This window comes from Mya arenaria, chromosome 8 (assembly GCF_026914265.1).
Source record: "Mya arenaria isolate MELC-2E11 chromosome 8, ASM2691426v1".
NCBI lineage: Eukaryota > Metazoa > Mollusca > Bivalvia > Myida > Myidae > Mya > Mya arenaria.
In genome coordinates, this window is record NC_069129.1 from 38,219,902 (window position 1) to 38,241,296 (window position 21,395).

Below are 21,395 nucleotides of genomic sequence, written 5' to 3' on the forward strand. Positions count from 1 at the left end.
GAAAACTGAGTTATATAAGACTGCTGACAAAAACAAGTTTGAAACCCTATTTAACAAGGGGGAAACAATTTCAAGAGGTTAGGGAATACGGACCCAGTGTATGAGATTGACGTCTCTTCCTTCATATCAATAATTGTCTTTATAATCTGATGAAGGCGTTATGCCGAAACGTGATTAACGACATCGTTGTTAATATTTAAACGTGAACTATTTGATGAGGTGCTCACATATCTAATAAACTGAAGTACAGCTGAAACAGTAGTCTTGTTAGAAATACTGCAGATTCCAAGTGTATCCATTACACTTACAGAGCAGTAACGATTGTTAACAACGACGCCATTGCCAACAATGATAATTTTAAGTTTTGAACAATGGGCTCATTATGTGTTATATTATTTATAATAAATTGAACTTACGCGACAGTTTCGTGACGCTGTATGAGAGCACTGTGAGCGTCTTGTACATGTCCCCATTAGCCGGGTTGCGCACCACGAGGTCGCCGACGCCCGTCAGCATCGGTATCTTAACGTACTCCGCGAGCCGCGCCGCTCCCATGATCGACTCGGAGCACGCGGGGCCCACGATGGCGTGTAGCGTGTTATTGTTAAGCAGCTCCATCAGGTAGCCGAGAGTGGCGGACAGCGGGCAGTTTCCGGGGTACGTGTGGTAAACTAGCTCCATATTCACTCCGTATACGTCTCTAGCCACTATGGCACCTTCCTCTATTGCCGGTCCCATCATTTTAAGGTCAAAAGGCCACCAGGAGTCCGTCATTAACAGGACGCCGATTTTAACGTCGACCCCTCTGCTGACGTTGATGACGCTACATGCTACGAGTACCACGATAAACACATGTATTCCGAGTAAATCCATCCCGTTCAAATTTCTGTAAAAAACACACAAGCCTCAATCCTTTTAAATAATCGTTCAATGGTATTTATTTATTTTTAATGTTTATTATGACACATTCTACAATAAACATATATAATAATAACAAACGCCATCATTACTCATACTTCGACCACCAACGAAACAATTTAATAACAGTTCTGTTTACTTAGTAGTACACACTGCCAAACTGGCAATAACACACAACAACAACAACAAATGTTATGAAATATTTTATAAAAGAGCGTGCCTTTTAATTGTCGCTGATATCAATTGACACCAATTGATACACACATTCATATTCAAATGGCAAATCAACGCCAACTTGTAAGGGTTCTAGAATCCACAAAACGATATTCGAGCCTCAATGAACAAGGCTTGTGCTGGGAATCAGTTTACAAATCAGATGGGAATCCGTTATTTTTCATTAGATGATGTAGATGAAGTTCAACTGTAACAGTATGAGTAGAGAGGCTGCCAAACACCCAGTGTACTGTCCGAGTAGCTACATTGAAATTCAAAAGTTAAAGTTGAATTTGTTGAAGTTGTTTGTCGTTTCTTTAAACTTGTCATTGTAAGCTCATCCGGGACAACATGCATAAAAATTATAATACTTAAAGTCGTGAGTTTGTACACGCCATTCAAAAAGTAGTATACGTGTACACGTAGCGTTTAGTAACTGCTCCATTCTAGCATTGATTTCGAGGACATGTTGAATTCAATGGAAATACACTTGGATTCTATACTATTATTTCTGTATAGTGGCTTATTTTTTACCATTCGTGTTTTCGCCGCGAAAGGGCGAAAATGCGCTAAGTGGCGGACGAAAATGCGCTGTATTATTATTTCCATTGTTGCCGGGAAATTGAGAAAACACGAAATGGTAGTATTAAGCCAATATAAATTACATCAATATACGGTTATCGTTGAAAAGATATATATTCTACCATAGAGTTATATCAATTGTATAAATAATTCTTTTTTGAACGTTTATTATAAATACTAGTAAGCGAAACGTAAGGTAAATATGCCAATATTTATGAAACTGCGTGATTTTTGTGTTTTGCTTTATTTTATGCCTGTCAAATTTCCGTGATGGGCGATTAATTCCAAGGAAGTTTTCCGCGTAAAACATACCTCGTATTCATTTTTTAATTATAAACGTACAGTTGTTTATAATCATGTCTTCTGATACCACGCCTTGCACAATGAAGTTCGATAATTGTGTCACAGTGTGTACATGGCGTTGCCATAGTTCCGTGATGTTACAATAATAGATCCGTGATGTTACCATAGATCCGTGATGTTACCATAAGTCCGTGATGTTACCATACATCCGTGATGTCGTAATGTTACAATAGGTCTGTGATGTCGTGATGTTACCATAGATCCGCGATGTCGTGATATTACCATATGTCCGTGATGTTATCCATAGAACTGTGATGTCGTGATTTTACCATAGGTCCGTGATGTCGTGATGTTACCATAGGTCCATGATGTCGTGATGTAACCATTGGTCCGTGATGTTACCATTGGTCTGTGGTGTTACAATTGATACGCGATGTTACCATACGCCCATGATGTTACCATGGGCATATGTCCGTGATGTTAAATAGGTTCGTGATGTTACATTAGATCCGTAATGATACAATAGGTATGTGATGATACCATAGGTCCGTGATGATAAATAGGTTCGGGTTGTTAAATAGGTTCGTGATGTTAAAATAGGTTCGTTATGTTACAATTTGTCCCTGATGTTACAATAGGTCCATAATGTTACAATATGTCTGTGATGTTACAATAGGTCTGTGATGTTACAATAGGTCTGTGATGTTACAATATGTCTGTGATGTTACAATAGGTCCGTATTGTTACAATAGGTCTGTGATGTTACAATAGGTCTGTGATGTGACAGTAGGTCTGTGATGTTACAATAGGTCTGTGATGTTACAATAGGTCTGTGATGTTACAATTGGTCCCTGGTGTTACAATAGGTCTGTGATGTGACAGTAGGTCTGTGATGTTACAGTAGGTCTGTGATGTTACAATAGGTCCGTAATGTTACAATTGGTCCCTGGTGTTACAATAGGTCTGTGATGTTACAATAGGTCCGTAATGTTACAATAGGTCTGTGATGTTACAATAGGTCTGTGATGTTACAATACTTCTGTGATGTTACAATAGGTCTGTGATGTTACAATTGGTCCCTGGTGTTACAATAGGTCTGTGATGTTACAGTAGGTCTGTGATGTTACAATAGGTCCGTAATGTTACAATTGGTCCCTGGTGTTACAATAGGTCTGTGATGTTACAATAGGTCCGTAATGTTACAATAGGTCTGTGATGTTACAATAGGTCTGTGATGTTATGTTACAATAGGTATGTGATGTTACAATAGGTCTGTGATGTTACAATAGGTCTGTGATGTTACAATTGGTCCCTGGTGTTACAATAGGTCTGTGATGTGACAGTAGGTCTGTGATGTTACAGTAGGTCTGTGATGTTACAATAGGTCCGTAATGTTACAATAGGTCTGTGATGTTACAATAGGTCTGTGATGTTACAATAGGTCTGTGATGTTATGTTACAATAGGTATGTGATGTTACAATAGGTCTGTGATGTTACAATAGGTCTGTGATGTTACAATAGGTCTGTGATGTTACAATTGGTCCCTGGTGTTACAATAGGTCTATGATGTTACAGTAGGTCTGTGATGTTACAATAGGTCCGTAATGTTACAATAGGTCCGTGATGTTACATTAGGTTCGTGATGTTACCAAAGGTCCGTGATGTTACCAAAGCTCCGTGATGTTACCAAAGCTCCATGATGCTATTATAACATTCTTGAAAAATAACTTGTGTTTATATAAAACTATACTGGTTAGCGACCTCTTTTCGGCCAGAAATGGAGGTTTTTCCTATGTTACTTTTGACACAAGTTAGCTATAACAATAAAACTTTACACTCAGACAGGTTGGCTCTTCTGACAATAAACTGTGTAATTTGTTTTTAAAAATAGCAAGGGATTCCGAATATTCCCACGTGCAAAGTACCCCTATAATTTAGCTAAAATAAGCACCCTACTGTACCAATTATCGCCCACCCCATAAATTCACTGTTTTTACGATGTTTTTCATATATTTCTCTCTAAACTATATCTTAAAACATTTTTATTTTATTTGACGAGTCTAGCGACCGATTAAAACGACAATTGATCAATGTTAACTATTACATACTGTTTATGTTTGTTTAAAATGATACAACACCTATTTGGTAAGCCTTCTCTTTGCAAAAAATTTTTTAAAAAGCCACTGGGATTCCTTCTTGAAACATGACCTACATTATGTATGCATATTTATTGACTTTCGAAGAGGGACAACGCATGTCCGTACAAGAATGTAATGATTAATTCTAATTTGAGTTGCTTTCCTTCGACGTAAAATTCGGCGATTACTTAACTGTTTTCAGGTTTTACCATTTGCATTCTCGAAAATTGAACTCTAAATGCAGCAATTTATGGTATTTGTATAATTTATCACCGGTTTTATACTTTATAATGACAAATCAATAATGTCGTCTGATAGTGCAATGTATAAGGAAAATTAAAAAATCCTTACAGGGCCTCATGCAAATGGGCGCGCGCGTGATGACGTCATCCCCGTGCAACTTACAAGGTCAAAAGTGTAAACAATGTTTATTTGGGTCGAATTCCACATACTACTTACATTTGAACGCAGTTAACAGCTGATATATGTCAAAAAGATGCCGCAATGAAACGCCAGACTGATTTGTGTAAAATATTTCGTTTTGACTGGTTTTAACTGGGTGGGCGAAAAAGTGGTACGGGCGAATAATAGGTCGCTAACCAGTACAAATATTTAAAGATTCTTTTGTAATTTGGCTTATTTATTCATCTTTGATTGTGTTAATTTGCTTTACTTTCAATTGAAAAACAGTATTATATTTAAAAACGTAAGAATTCATCACTACTAGGTCAAGAGTTCTGTTACATTTAATCCTTTTGTTTACACCATGCCACGGACGGATCCAGGATTTGACGTTAGAGGGCGCGTAACTTAGGGGCGTACCCTTTTGACTGGGGCGTAACTTAGGGGCGTACCCTTTTGACTGGCGCCCCTCCATCAGAACCGAGTTTTATTTGGTTTAAACTGTTAACGGGGGTTGGGGGTTCTGTTCTTAATTGAAATTAACAATTTTAGCCCGAAATGGTGCATTCTGGGCTTAATTTAAAACTTTTTATCTCCTATATTGAAACTCGGACGATAATGGGGGGCGGGGGGCTTGGTGTCCATCCACTGGATCCGCTAGTGCATGTGCACTTGCTTTTGTGCTCAGTTAATATTTTATCGTTTTTGTTAACTTCTATGCTCCATCATGGGCCTTGAGCATAATAAAACTTGCCTGAGCCTACGTATTAACTATTTATCACTCTCTCCAATTTCTCAAAACAGCTTATAACAGGTCACCACACTATCTTAGATAATTAATTTTGTATTAATTGTGTAAATTAATATTTTCTTTTAAAAGAGATTCGATACCTTTAAGGTTATGAAAGGAAATAATATTTGAGAAAAATAAGATAAACTACTTTATGATTAATAAACTCATATAATGATATTTAAGTAAGTTATTTTGCTAAATTAAATAAGATACTAAAATGATTATTGTATCAGAAAGGGGAGTAACCACTGCTAAAGAGTGTGGTAATTGTACTTCATTGTTGTTTTTATAAATAATACTAATAAGAAAATTGTCAGGACATAATAATAATTTATAATTTAAGGAAACATGCTGCATGAGTGCAAGCTTTGTTGTGATTAACTTGAAAAAAATATATTTGAAAAAATAAAGTATCACAATAAAATAATGACGTCATTTCCGGAAATGAAATTCCAGGAAATGTTGAGAAATCTTAGAATAGCTAAATTTTGAAAATTATTAATTCTTTTCTTCACTTTAAAAAAATCGATGTTATTCAAATACTCGATCTACCATTCACAATCAAGACTACTCAGTTCAGTATTACACGTGCGTAGGTTTATAAAAACATGTAGTTAATTAAGGTCAGCTGAGCCAAACTTCCTTTCACGAATAACAAATAAACACAGACTCACCATAGATATACAGGAAATGACGTATGCGGTTGATGACGTCATCTTAGTAGAGGGGAGATAATAATCCAACTGACTTTTAAAGTAGTTTTATCTCCCTTACACTCATTTGTTATTATATTGGTGAAGAATTTGGAGAAATAAACACGGAATGCACGTGTTAAATGGCAATTTAATAATACTAATTTATACCTTTGTTTACTATTGTATAGTTTAAATGCAGAAAGGCCATAGGCCTGCCCATGAACATACATCAGTGGAATTCATAATAATTATAAGTATATACAAATATTTCAATCTAGCGTTGGTCACAATATATACAGTAGATCTAAGTTTCTAAATACAAAGGCCATGTGGATAAACATGGCTAATTTCCTTTGAAAAGTTTTATTTGTATAAGATTTGTAATTGAAATTCATCTTCTTTTTATATAGAAAATCTATCAATGGAAAGACACTATGTACAGTAAGTATCCTACTACCATTTCTAGTATTCTTGATATTGATATGACAATGTGACCTCTCTTCTATTCAATTACAGAGGTCTCCTAATAATCAATTAAAGACCTCTATATTCAAGAGATAATCTCCAATTCAAAGTTCGTAATATTTGGTTTGATGTAATTATTTCTCCCGCTAAATTACACAGTCAAAAGAAAGCAAATACATTCGATGTTTTACGTTATATAGCGATCCGTGTTGTCGACCTTCTATCAGCTATGGTTGTTTTAAATCGTGTGAATTCAGCTTTGAATGTTATATCTCTTGAATTTAAATTAATCAATGAATTTCAAGTTTTGGCAATTATATTCTATTTTGAAATGCATAAATTAAACTTCCATTCACTATATGGCAGTATAATTTCACATGCTTATTTACTTGCACGACGTGTACATAAATTACTCTTAGATAGAAAGTCAATATTTATAACATTACTTGCGACAAGCCAAAATAAACATATTAAAACAAGACAGACAGAACACACATGGGTAATAAAATGCGCGTAGGGAAGGTCATCGAAACATAACTTAAGTATTGAGGGGTTTGAATTTGTAAGTTCACTTTAATCAAAGTGCTGTAAGTACTACTGTACAGGGGACTGTTGGTAAGATGTTGCCCGTAGAGGCAAGTATGTCCATGGTATGAAAAATATGTTCAGAGATAATGAAGTGTTGCATTCTATATTCTGATGAATAATATGTGAACATGGTAAGAAATGTCCAAAACATATTGATATGTTTGGTACGAAACGTCCACAATATCTCTGGGTAATACAGTTTCATGGTACGAAACGTCCGCAATATCTCTGGGTAATACAGTTTCATGGTACGAAACGTCCACAATATCTCTGGCTAATACAGTTTCATGGTACGAAACGTCCGCAATATCTCTGGGTAATACAGTTTTATGGTACGAAACGTCCACAATATCTCTGAATAATACAGTTTCATGTTACAAAACGTCCACAACATCTCTGGGGCCGTATTCAATAAGCATCTTAGTAAAATTTTCAACTTAGCGAAAAATTGCCTTTTTTTCTAATTTTTAATTAAAGAAAACGAACAAGGTTTGTACACCAAAAATATGAAAATAATATGAATGAATCTGATAAAAAGTAGCGGGTATTTAAAATAATCGTTGTTAAAAATTACGAAATTTGTTGAAAAGTTTTCTCAGATGCTTATTGAATACGGGCCCTGGGTATTTAAGTTTCATGGTACAAAACGTCCACGTTCCACATCTTGTTTCGTTCCGAGTGGTTACGAACCATTAAATCGAACATACGTAAAGGATACGTATTCTCAAAATAAAACTCGAGATGTATTTAGAAACATTTGAAAAGATGTACGGAAATCGTCGGGAAATCAATTGTGGAGAAGGGAAATCACTAAGAAATCCGTTATGTTTTCAATTTAAAAGTGCGAACAAAAATAAAAAGAGTGAGGTGGGGTGCGCACGCCGGCAGCAGCCTGACACCTAGATCCGATTCTGTTTACATATTTAATCATCATCTAAAATGAGCTACACGGAATGTGTTTTTTTCTTTCTGAACGATCATTTTCTATTCTCATGAATGCGTGTGAAATTTGAAACGCAAAAACGAACAATCTTCTTTATTCATGCTGACAGCTGATATAGTGCTGGTCGAGTAGTTAGTAGCGCGAGGGGTACCAGGTGTCCGATGAACATACTTGACAATGTGGATAACATCGTAAATTACGAAAATGATAACTAGCCACTGACAGATACTCATGTGAACACAAATCCAAAAATATCATCCTTAAATATTTTATACGCCTCATCGTTACTAAAGCTTTTCGGAAAAATAAAGCTATCACATTTCACGGTGTCCAAAATACTAATAAGCTTCTTTTAATAAGGTAAGATGCCTTCTGGTCCCATCATATTTTGGTTTCGTGTGAAAGGGTATATGCTGATTACTTAATGTAAACAAATTGATCTCAAAAATATATCTATGTTAAGTTAATCAGTTTGTAACTGTTCTCTATTTCAACTGATTTCGGTGAACAATGTCCAATATAGCAATCTTTCATAGCAGTATTGTTTTCTATGTCTTTTTTAGTCTTTGAACTACCACTGTTCAAATTATTTTAGATACTATGGGGTCAATATTCCAAAATTCGCATGATTGCACATTGGATACCTTCATGTTACTTCAACGTGAAAATGACGTTGTACTATTGTTCGCATCATCATCATCATCATCATCATCATCATCATCATCATCATCCTTGTCGGCGTCATCGCCCTATTTTTTGGAGTCTCTCTATGTAAAAAATGCGTCATTAGATTGATTCATTTCTGTGTCTTATTTTCGTACATTTTGAACAAACTAAAACATGAAATCCGTTTAGGATGATATTGATATACATGGTTTAGGTGCCCACCAGTGACCCAAGCACCCTTTCATGGTCTCTCAAAAAGTCGGTCAATACATTCGAGCTAAACTTCTTCTGTTCAGATTATAACCTAATTTTCAAGCCAATGAAATCGCCTATCAGGCCTCAAAAACACACGCTGAACAATAAGCGTTCTTAACGATAAGTTAATAATTGAGGAATTATAAACATGACGTCATGATTTAGTTCCCCCGCTTGATGAAAATTTGTTATAATGTAGGTCATTTGGAACATATTCTGTAAAATCATGAAGGCGAAGAAGGGCTCATTTGATCCACTCGCCCCGCCTTTCTATTGTATAAAGATTTTACATAACATGTTCTAACATAAAAAAACACACACAGTTATATCAAAACCTACATTTCCAGTGGTCGGGACGCTAAATCATTAAAACCTTAAGTTTTACAGTTTAACAGACATAACGTCATAATTTGCTTCCCCGATTGCTGAAAAAGTGGCTGATGCCAAGTGTGAAAAAATACACGAAAAGGCGACGCAATATCCGAAAATACGCCACCATGTGGCGGAACGAAAATACGAAAGATTATTATATGATATTTTCGCTCCGCCACATGGGGTATTTAAGTATTGTCAGAAATACGAAAATTCAAAATGGCAGAAATCAGCCATTATATAAGTCAGTTGGAACATATTGTGTAAAATTTTAATCACTAAGACGAACTCGGTCACTCTACCCTTCCTCATCATTAAGAGTTTTCACAATATGTTCTAGATATAACTCAGATTTAACTAAAAAAAATAGTAAGGTTGCCACTCCCTTGGAATAAATTTGTTAAACTTAAATACATGAACTATAACCAAACAAAAATCAAAGTCAGAGGGTGCTTGTTATTTTCCGTCTGAACTGCTGATCCATTTACTCCGTCAATTCAATGACTGTTTATAATTGTACAAACTCAAATCATGGAGATTCAAATGTATTGCAGAGATAAAACACTACACTCCATTCAAATATTTACATTCTTCACGGCATGCAATTGACAACAGGGGAATGCAATTTGAAGATCAATACATTGTTTACTGTTTATCGTTAATTGAAGTTCACGAAAATAAAAAGTTAAATAATTGTAAATAAACATTATTAAGTAGTTTGCACGTATGCAGTTCAGCATTTTATTGATTGCCAATATTAAAATTGCGTTTATAACTGGTAATAAAAACATATACACGCAATCCCGTGATATTTTCTTTCTTCGTCTGCTTTGACTTTTTTGAAACGAGATGCACGCGTTCTCTGGACCTGACTGCACCTTAGTCAACTATCTTAAAGCGCCTTCCTATTAAAATAACATGTTCGACCTGACTTGGGATTGCATCCAGAAGTTATCATCGTCTGCAAGCCCATCGATATGACAACCATGTGGTACGCGGTAATCAAAGCTATTTACGGAGTACTCGGGACGGAAGGATGGTGCGCGGTAATCAGAGCTATTTACGGAGTACTCGGGACGGAAGGATGGTGCGCGGTAATTAGAGCTATTTACGGAGTACTCGGAACGGAAGGATGGTGCGCGGTAATCAGGGCTATTTACGGAGTACTCGGGACGGAAGGATGGTGCGCGGTAATCAGAGCTATTAACGGAAGGACGGTGCGCGGTAATCAGAGCTATTTACGGAGTACTCAGAACGGAAGGATGGTGCGCGGTAATCAGAGCTATTTACGGAGTACTCGGGACGGAAGGATGGTGCGCGGTAATCAGAGCTATTTACGGAGTACTCGGGACGGAAGGACGGTGCGCGGTAATCAGAGCTATTTACGGAGTACTCAGAACGGAAGGATGGTGCGCGGTAATCAGAGCTATTTATGGAGTACTCAGAACGGAAGGATGGTGCGCGGTAATCAGAGCTATTTACGGAGTACTCGGGACGGAAGGATGGTGCGCGGTAATCAGAGCTATTTACGGCGTACTCAGAACAGAAGGATGGTGCGCGGTAATCAGATCTATTTACGGAGTACTCGGGACGGAAGGATGGTGCGCGGTAATCAGATCTATTTACGGAGTACTCGGGACGGCAAGATGGTGCGCGGTAATCAAATCAATTTATGGAGTACTCAGAACGGAATGATGGTGCGCGGTAATCAGATCTATTTACGGAGTACTCGGGACGGAAGGATGGTGCGCGGTACGCAGAATATCAAAACTTGCCGTTTTTTCGGTCAGCAGTCTATCAAAATCATAACGTATTATTGTTAACGCATTATTCGGGCTTATTATGAATGTGTATTATGATTCGGTACTTTAGGCGGTTGGGGAGTACCACCCTCTAAAGGGCTAGCCATAATGATTACCAAATGCGTTCAACAAAATGCATTGGACATGCTAATTAGGTTTATGTTTAAGCTTTCTTTCTACAATGACAGGATCCTGGCGCAAAATTTCACTGGATCGAATCATCCACATACTATTTATTCCCTGTATGTATTTATGCATCTAAATATTGCCCTCAACCTTTGTCACTCGTAGATAAAAATAAACAGATTTATATCAGTGGTTTATAAATATGCATATGTAACATGCTCAAGACTCTGGGCTGAAATTACTGAGACAAACTGAGAAATCACCACACACTTTCCGTTCCATTCGGTATTACATGACTTTACTAATATATTTTTGCAGGTCGAAAGCCTTTTTAAGTGCATTGATTTTAATAGTAAAAGTGTATAATATGCATTTAGAAATGGTAAGTGGTTGTGAGTATGCACTTACACAAGTAAATGGTTTGATGTGACACAGTCGCATATCCATTTATGTTGTGTAAGTACATACTAACAATCTTAATAAAAAAAATATTCAAGTCAGAGGCGATTCAGGCTATTTTAAACATAGAAAACATACTACTGAATTACTACAATCACAAAAAAATGAGTATGGGATAAAATGAATTATTATAATTTCATTTAAAACATTTTGGTTTGATATCTAACAACAGATGAGCATTTTATTGCATCTTCAATATGATCCGTCTTTTTCTGAGTTTTAACGAGTTTTTTATGTTAATTTTCGATGTCGAGGAATGAGGTTTTAAAACACGCACATACATATTTATAAAAATTGTAAATATTTATACGTCAGAGGACGGTTAATGATTTTGCTTTCTTTTTCCGGATGGCACTCCCGCTTCGAGATATTGTGGAAGAGTTTCCGGCCGCTAAGCGGGTAAGGAGGACCCCTCCAGTACAGACAGACCAGACGCCCAAATCCAACACAATCGCAACAGTCCCCGCATCAGCCCCGACGGTGAATTCCGGTCTAGCCGCGGCTACAGCTGATGCATCTGTGGCGCTGACTACCGGCACTGCGGCTCCTGCAGATGATGGTCCTATAGCGCCCATAGACCTTGCTAACACGGGGAGGGTACCCACATCTCAGGTCGCGTCACCATTCCTCGCTGGCAACGGATTACAAACCGAAACAGCATTAAATGATAGGCCAGGACGGTCGGCTAATTATTGACAACAAGAACGCACAACAAAAAGTAAACGATATCAGTTCGTGGACAGATGCTTTCTTAGTCTACATGTCCATTTTTTTGGTTGCTCATCCGGACAGGACTCAGGAATTGTTAAAATATGGCCGTGACAGTCGGCTAGCTGCCAAAAAAGCACGCCGGCCTAGGCTGATTATGACCGCCAACCCAACTGGCCTGTCTTTCGCAAAAATAGATTACGAATTGTGGCTCCTTTGCATGGGTCCGTTCTTGGCAGTTGTAAGCAATATTGGCAAACTCGCCGAGAAGAAATGCTTTGATTTCAATTATCGACAATTCCATCGAATAGTTTGTGCTTACCGACATAGTTGTATGTTCTGCAATATTGATCATCCTTGTAGGTCTTGAGTTAGCCAAAGACGTTCTGTCCCATACCCCGGGCCCCGACCTGTCCGTGACGCAGCTCATCTCGCGCGGACAAGGTTCCTACTCGTCCGGGGTCATACGCGCCCTTACCTCGGGTCCAAGTTCTCCCCCCGTTACTAACAACGATTCGTGCCCCGTCCGTCGTCTTAAGTACCCCGGCTACAGTCCAATAAACACATCAAATTTAGACGCATTTTTACAGCGATACCCCGATAAGGTTCATGCAACATTGTTAAAGAATTGTTTCCGATTTGCGTTTTGTAACAGAATAAATGCGTTTTCTATGGTTTTAAATGCGTAATTAGTACTAATTACGCAAAAAGGCAGCTATATCAACCGCATGCCATATTATAAATAACTAATTTCTGCGCTACTCTTAGCAAGTTAATAAAAATGCATAATGCAGCTCCGTATCTATTAATTAAAGCAGATTGGTAGGTTATTTAGTCCGTTGACCAGCGCAGTTCTAACAGCGGTGGGGTTGATACGCCGTGCGCGCATTAATTCTACAAGTGTTTAAAATGCTATGCTGACCTGCCGATGTTAGATTCTGATTCACGGTTATGAAAGTCTGCAGGCCTAGCGACCTCGAGCCTAATGACTGCACTATGGCATTTACTTAAATGTTATCGTTGTATTTCTGTTAGTTGTAACTATCTATTTCACCACGATTGTACATACCGGAGAAAGCCCACTTGTCCGACCTGGTCGGTTGTACTTACCGAAGAAAACCCACTTATCCGGCCTGGTTGTACATACCGGAGAAAGCCCACTTGTCCGGCATGGTTGTTCACACTTGTCCGGCCTACTTGTACATACCGGAGAAAACCCACTTGTCCAGCCTGGTTGTTCATACCGGAGAAAACCCACTTGTCCGACCTGGTTGTACATAGCGGAGAAAGCCCACTTGTCCGACCTGGTTGTACATACCGGAGAAAGCCCACTTGTCCGACCTGGTTGTACATAGCGGAGAAAGCCCACTTGTCCGACCTGCTTGTACATACCGGAGAAAACCCACTTGTTCGGCCTGGTTGTTCATACCGGAGAAAACCCACTTGTCCGGTCTGGTTGCTCATACCGGAGAAAACCCACTTGTCCGGTCTGGATGTTCATACCGGAGAAACCCTAATTGTCCGGCCTGGTTGCTCACACCGGAGAAAACTCACTTGTTCGGCCTGGTTGTTCACACCGGAGAAAACTCACTTGTCCGGCCTGGTTGTTCATTCCAATTATTACGTCATTCTACTGGTACTGGTATAAAGGGTACAATAACCGTTTTTAAAGTTAATAAACAGATAGTGTTGATCAAGTTATGTTGTAAATAATGTTTTCACATTTCTTTTAACACATTTAAAAAGATGTTACAGATCGAATATACATTGAATAAACAGATGAAAGAAACAAACCAATAACTATAGTTTTCAAGAGGTCTCTGTTCAAACCAATAATTTTATTTTACAATTTAATATGTATATATAAAAGGTGTACAATAGTTTTATATTATGTTGATTGTAATGCACGGTAAAGTCAACAAGATAAAATTTCAGTCAAATTTGTCAATTTACATAAATCATGGGTTTATGATAAATATGCATAATTATGTTTCATAATTAACAAAAAATTGAAAAAAAACCTACCTTCTCAGTTTAACATTGTGCCTGAGAAACTTACTATTTGTTCTTTGCCTAACACGGGTAATGGTAGTAATGATAGACAAATATTCGAGCAATAGACAATATTTACCCTCCACTTTAACATATTGACAAACCATTTTTGCTCTTCAATTCTCGGCTTAAATTGTAAAAAGAGATGTTGACAGTCTCATTCAATATAAATATGAATATATAGATTTAAAGTTAGGGCTTTGGAAGATATACGACAAGTAAAAACTTAGTAGGAGTTGTTTATAGTCTTATCTGCAAGACGTGACAAGTAAAAAGTAGAGTAAATATTTCATATTTTCAAACTTTGTACCTTTGGTTTGTCGCTGAAGACCTATCGGTTTTTATGCGTATTGACAGATATGTTGGACTAAAACAAGTAGACCTTGAGCTGCCAATTGACCCTGTCCCCCCCCCCCCCCGGGGGAATTTTGAAGGTTATGATTTTCTTAAATCTTAAGCAAAACGCCACAAAATGAGATATGTTTACGCCCTGAGGGAGTGGGCATAAGTGAGAGTAACGAACTTTTAAACAACGTTACCCAAAGTAGTAACTTTTAAGTTTTATCTGTACCAATTATTCCACGTACAATGATCGTTTATGAGATAAAAGTTGGTAAATCATCGTTCTTAAGTTCTAAAGGTTTTCTAATTATTCATACCGCGCGAATTGGTGTAAATTACGCTACTGTTAAAACGTAACAAGCAAAGTTTTTATAGAAATAATATGTTACACAGAGTGCTTATACAAATAAAGTCATGTTATTTTGCTTGTTGAAAGAGCTGTGCCATATCTTAAATACGTATTAGACGATTTCATTAATAAATCCCTAAACTTTTTGTATGATTTTGCAGATAACGAGTGTGTAATTTACGTTACTTTTAGTTATATTTTGCATAATAACGATTGATGCTGGTAAATTGTGAATACCCTTTACACATTTAATCGCCTTAGTTATACACACATTATATTCTGGTTTTATTTCTAATTTGAACCAGTGATAAAACCTACGTTACCATGATTACGTTACTTAGACAGAAAATTTGAATGTTACTGTTAAGTTTCATGTGGAAAATGGATAATATCAAATAGAGCTGCAATCAATTAAATGTTAAAACACCATGATATAAAAAATAGATATTTGTTCAACAGAACTTGTACATAGGCATAAAATATAGATATTTATAATTACTTACTCAATACAGCTCGAAATTCATTAAATTGCAGTTTACAAACATAAATGGATAAATAAGAGAAAAACTAAACTTTGTAAGATAAATAAGATTTGAAAAATTGTGCTCATAGAATGGGCTAGGCAAATATGGAATAGGTCGTTAAAATCCAATTGTGAACAAAACTGTCCTTTTCCTATAGTCAAGTTTCATGGTCCTTAGAAACTGCTGATAGAATGGCTTTTAAAACCATGTGAGGATGTTGCACACACATATGTCGGCAATGCAACACTTCAAAGCCTGCTATGAGTGACTGATACATTTGGAAAGCTGGTTAATTTATTTAAGTATGTTAAATGAAAAAAAAAGAACTTCGCCAACATTCTATATATTTGGTCCCGAAATAAGAACTCCTACGGGTGTATGGCTTTTATGGGCAACAATGACTTACAAGTAACTTAAATGTCATGTTTACTTTCCACCATAGGAAAATTGACAACTTTGCAGAAAAGTTTAGGGACCCTGTTATTCTAAGAGAAATATGTTAAAATCTTATAAGGCTCGAAGGTGCCAATGTTGAAATATTTCACAAAAAGGCATTGTAATCATCCTTACAAGAGGCAGGCATTAAAACGTTCATTGTTGGATCTCCAGATGTCCTAGTGGTTTGAGCGAGGTATTTCACTTTTTCCTACTGGTGTAGGTAACAAGCGGCGATTTTTCTTTGGAAATGAAATTGGTCAAAACAAAGGAGAAGATATTTGTTCAGTAATATTAGCCATTCATAGCTTCACAAGGTGTGATACAACAATGGTGCCCCTTTAAATCCCTGAAAGGGACTTTTACCAATTCCATATGGGTTCACTGTCTGAACTTGGTCACATTCTTAAAATAATCGAATGCTCTGTCTGCTGAATGGTGAACCAAAATATGCACAGGTGAACAAATTGGGATATGACACACTCTGCAAAAAAAGAACATATTTAAAGAACGATTTGATTATTTACATAATCTGAAGTGCATATCCGTGACCACCACAAACACCACATATCTTAACGCAAATTATTTTCATTACTGGAAAAGAGTTACAGCGAAAAACAAACATTTTAACTCTATTTTGTTTAACTGAGGTCTGAGAAAAAGCATCTACCATAGTCGCTCGTGTAAGATATGTTCATCCCAATCCTCGCGCAGGGTGTTATGCGGAAACTCGGTCGAAACATCCTACACTCGGGTTGGGATAGACCTTTCTTGCACTCTCGACCAAGGAAGACACTTATAATATTACACAAGCGGCAATGGTAGATGCTTTTTCTCTAATCCTCTCAGCGCCATCTTCATTGACTGCAATGCCAATGGTATAGTTACAACCCTCTAAGCGGCATCTTCATTGACTACATACCAATGGTATAGTTGCAACCCTCTCAACGCCATCTTCATTGACTACAATGCCAATGGTATAGTTGCAACCCTCTCAGCGCCATCTTCATTGACTACAATGCCAATGGTATAGTTGCAACCCTCTCAGCGCCATCTTCATTGACTACAATGCCAATGGTAAAGTTGCGACCTTCTCAGCGCCATCTTCATTGACTACAATGCCAATAAAATGCCAATGGTATAGTTGCAACCCCTCAGCGCCATCTTCATTGACTTCAATGCCCATGGTATAGTTGCAACCCTCTCAACGCCATCTTTATGGACTACACTACGGATTTTATAGTTACAACCTTCCCAGCGCCATCTGCATTGACTGCAATGCCAATGGTATAGTTACAACCCTCTCAACGCCATCTTTATTGTCTACAATGCCGATGGTATAGTAACAACCCTCTCAGTGCCATCTTATCTTCATAAACTGAAATGCCAATGGTATAGTTGCAACCCTCTCAGCGCCGTCTTTATTGACTACAATGACAATGGTATAGTTACAACCCTCTCAACGCAATCTTCATTGACTGCAATGCCAATTGTATAGTTACAACCCTCTCAACGCCATCTTCATTGACTGCAATGCCAATTGTATAGTTGCAACCCTCTCAACGCCATCTTCACTGACTACATACCAATGGTATAGTTACAACCCTCTCAACGCCATCTTCATTGACTACAAAGCCAATGGTATAGTTACAACCCTCTCAGCGCCATCTTCATTGACTACAATGCCAATGGTATAGTTGCAACCCTCTCAGTGCCATCTTCATTGACTACAATGCCGATGTTATAGTTGCAACCCTCTCAGTGCCATCTTCATTGACTACAAAGCCGATGGTATAGTTACAACCCTCTCACCGCCATCTTCATTGACTACAATGCCAATGGTATAGTTGCAACCCTCTCAGCGCCGTCTTTATTGACTACAATGACAATGGTATAGTTACAACCCTCTCAACGCAATCTTCATTGACTGCAATGCCAATTGTATAGTTACAACCCTCTCAACGCCATCTTCATTGACTGCAATGCCAATTGTATAGTTGCAACCCTCTCAACGCCATCTTCACTGACTACATACCAATGGTATAGTTACAACCCTCTCAACGCCATCTTCATTGACTACAAAGCCAATGGTATAGTTACAACCCTCTCAGCGCCATCTTCATTGACTACAATGCCAATGGTATAGTTGCAACCCTCTCAGTGCCATCTTCATTGACTACAATGCCGATGTTATAGTTGCAACCCTCTCAGTGCCATCTTCATTGACTACAAAGCCGATGGTATAGTTACAACCCTCTCACCGCCATCTTCATTGACTACAATGCCGATGGTATAGTTGCAACCCTCTCAGCGCCATCTTCATTGACTACAATGACAATGGTATAGTAACAACCCTCTCAACGCAATCTTCATTGACTGCAATGCCAATTGTATAGTTACAACCCTCTCAACGCCATCTTCATTGACTGCAATGCCAATTGTATAGTTGCAACCCTCTCAACGCCATCTTCACTGACTACATACCAATGGTATAGTTACAACCCTCTCAACGCCATCTTCATTGACTACAAAGCCAATGGTATAGTTACAACCCTCTCAGCGCCATCTTCATTGACTACAATGCCAATGGTATAGTTGCAACCCTCTCAGTGCCATCTTCATTGACTACAATGCCGATGTTATAGTTGCAACCCTCTCAGTGCCATCTTCATTGACTACAAAGCCGATGGTATAGTTACAACCCTCTCACCGCCATCTTCATTGACTACAATGCCGATGGTATAGTTGCAACCCTCTCACCGCCATCTTCATTGACTACATTGCCAATGGTATAGTTGCAACCCTCTCACCGCCATCTTCATTGCGACATACCTTCAGTGACAAGCTTATCATTCTACGTGAACCGAAAAGGGTCAACTTCCAAGCAGAAGTGGTAAACTCCTAGATTAATGTCAGCAACTACTGAACTAGTACTAGTCTAAAATAATAGAAATGTTATACGGGAATCTTCCAATCCCTAACGTCTAAACGGGTTTGTGCAAAAACGGGGGTGTTTTAAAAATATTGAAATTGTATTAAGTGTTGTATTTTAAAGTTGAAATGGATAATGAAGGTTTATATTCATATTTTACCATGTAAGTGAAAAGTTATTTTGCACAAAACAAGCAGTTAATGCATTATTTACCTTTCCAATAAAACGAAAGTTGACTGACACAGACAACAATTATGCCAAGCGGAACAACTCGACCCAATCGTAATAACTCGGCCACCTTCGACAAGCTTCGAGACAGACCGCGTAAATACAATCGTAACAACTCGGCCATGGCCGAAATGTTCCGACTGTTTTAAAATTGTGCCCTGAAGGCTTGCAGGTGCCCTTCATGTATATATCGTTATGTTTTGACAGAATGAAATGAAGAAAACCCTTCAAACTCATAATTATTCATTGGATATTTATTTTTTTGTGTGCGGAACTAATGTAAAATAACATTGTCTGGTATTATTTCTTGTTTTTATGATATTTTATAGACGTTATTTGCTTTAACCCGGAATCCCGATCGGAATAACTACCCACTTTTGATACTAAGCCTAATTAAACAATTTGTACGTGAAGGATTTGCCATATCAAAAATCGTAAAAAAATCCGTAAACGTACAATTATTTGGACTACAACTAGTACAAGACAAGATAAAGCCAGACTTAAAATATTCTTTACCCACTCCCCCCCCCTCACCACCACCTTCACAAACACAACCCCTCGATCAAAGTAGGTTGAGTTGGGGTCGGTCGGTCATAAATTGATAGGTTTATGCTATTTTAGAGTATAAATAAAGCTGAATATGTCCACATTTTTTATGGATTTAATTGCAATTTCAGACGCATATAGAGAAAAACATACAGCTTAAATTAAAAATAAACGGCTAGAATACTGTTTAATCAAAAAGGTTTTGGTCCAAACTAGGTTATATGAAGTTTTAACTATAATAACATATTTAGCAATAACACTATTTGAGTTTGGCCAGGTTTTTTCGAGTCGGTCGTGATTTGGTAATCATATATATTTTACTTTTGGCTTAAGTGTGTTTAGAGATTTTATTTAAATATCACAATGTTGTCAGGTTATTTCCTAGACATGCTTTTTCTGTAGACGTTCCCAACTTCTGGGAGAGGCTGAGAGGGTTTTATGTATCAGATATAACACAAATTAAAAATTGTCAACATTTGACTGTTAATTGTTATTGTTCTGAAAAATACTGTTAGTTTTTTAATAAAACTTTAAAAACAAAAAAGAAAAAAGAAAAGAAAAGTGTTGTAGTCATGTTTTGCTTTTTGTTTTGTTATTGTTGTTGTTGTTGTTGTTGTTGTTGATGATTTTGGGGGAAGGGGGCGGGGCGCAATCAGGACTTACTATATAGTACCTCTATTTTGATCAAGCTACGTCTCTGGCCGATCTTAAATGAAAACAAGGTTTCGGTCTGTTTGATCGCCTTGACATGCCTTCAAAAGTCTTAACAAGACCTGAGGTAATGTAGTCCGCTCGTATTTCATATTTGAAATTCGAATTCGCCTTCGAGGGTTAAGATACGCTGAAATGCCGCACGGTTTTGATGTCTACCTTAATCATATCAGTTGAAAGCAATTTCGGAACAAAGATCATTTAAGGTCGCAAACAAATTCTTTAAAGTTCGCTGAAATGAGGTAAAATTATTAGACTGGCTAATTCTTTAGCTGAAGTACTTGGCGTCAGTAAATGATTTTGCATTAACCTGGCATGCGTTTTCAGTACTATAAACACAAACATATGAAAAAGTGTCCGAAGCGTGATGAAAAGGCAGGGCAAATATATCGGCAGACCAACCGCACCCTAATATATATATCCAATACATGCCTGGGATTCGCTTTAAATGTGGAGTGAAGTTGTCCAGGAATGAGGACATCCGGCGCACCCTCCTAGATGTGGAGAATACTTGTCCAGGAATGAGGACACCCGCAGAAGATTTAATGGTACCATTTTTGGTTATATAAGAATATTAAGTATTATTATTTTTTAATATTTGAAGAGACATATACATCCCCATTTTACAGTTCCGTAATAGTATACAAAGTCATGCAGTCATTTCAAATTATTGGAGTTTATGTCAAAGCAGTACCAGTCTAGTAATATCGAATGCTAAGAGTGTGGTGTTGAATTACACTAATCATAAGTAGGCACTAACACTAATATGTACATGTATCTATTTACAATGACGACATCTCGCCTTGTCTCTAACTTCCGTATTCTTACCACGGTATCGTCATACACG

At 37.5% G+C, this 21,395-nt stretch overlaps 1 protein-coding gene across 1 annotated transcript in view; it reads right to left on the reverse strand.

Annotated features, from left to right (window-relative positions):
- Positions 1-873, reverse strand: part of LOC128244170 (atrial natriuretic peptide receptor 1-like) — a 37,944-nt gene extending 37,071 nt beyond the window's left edge. Inside the window, exon 1 of the mRNA XM_052962187.1 lies at positions 417-873. Coding sequence (XP_052818147.1) covers positions 417-873 — 457 coding nt within the window. The remainder of the gene's footprint in view (positions 1-416) is intronic.
- Between the last annotated feature and the right edge of the window lie 20,522 nt (positions 874-21,395).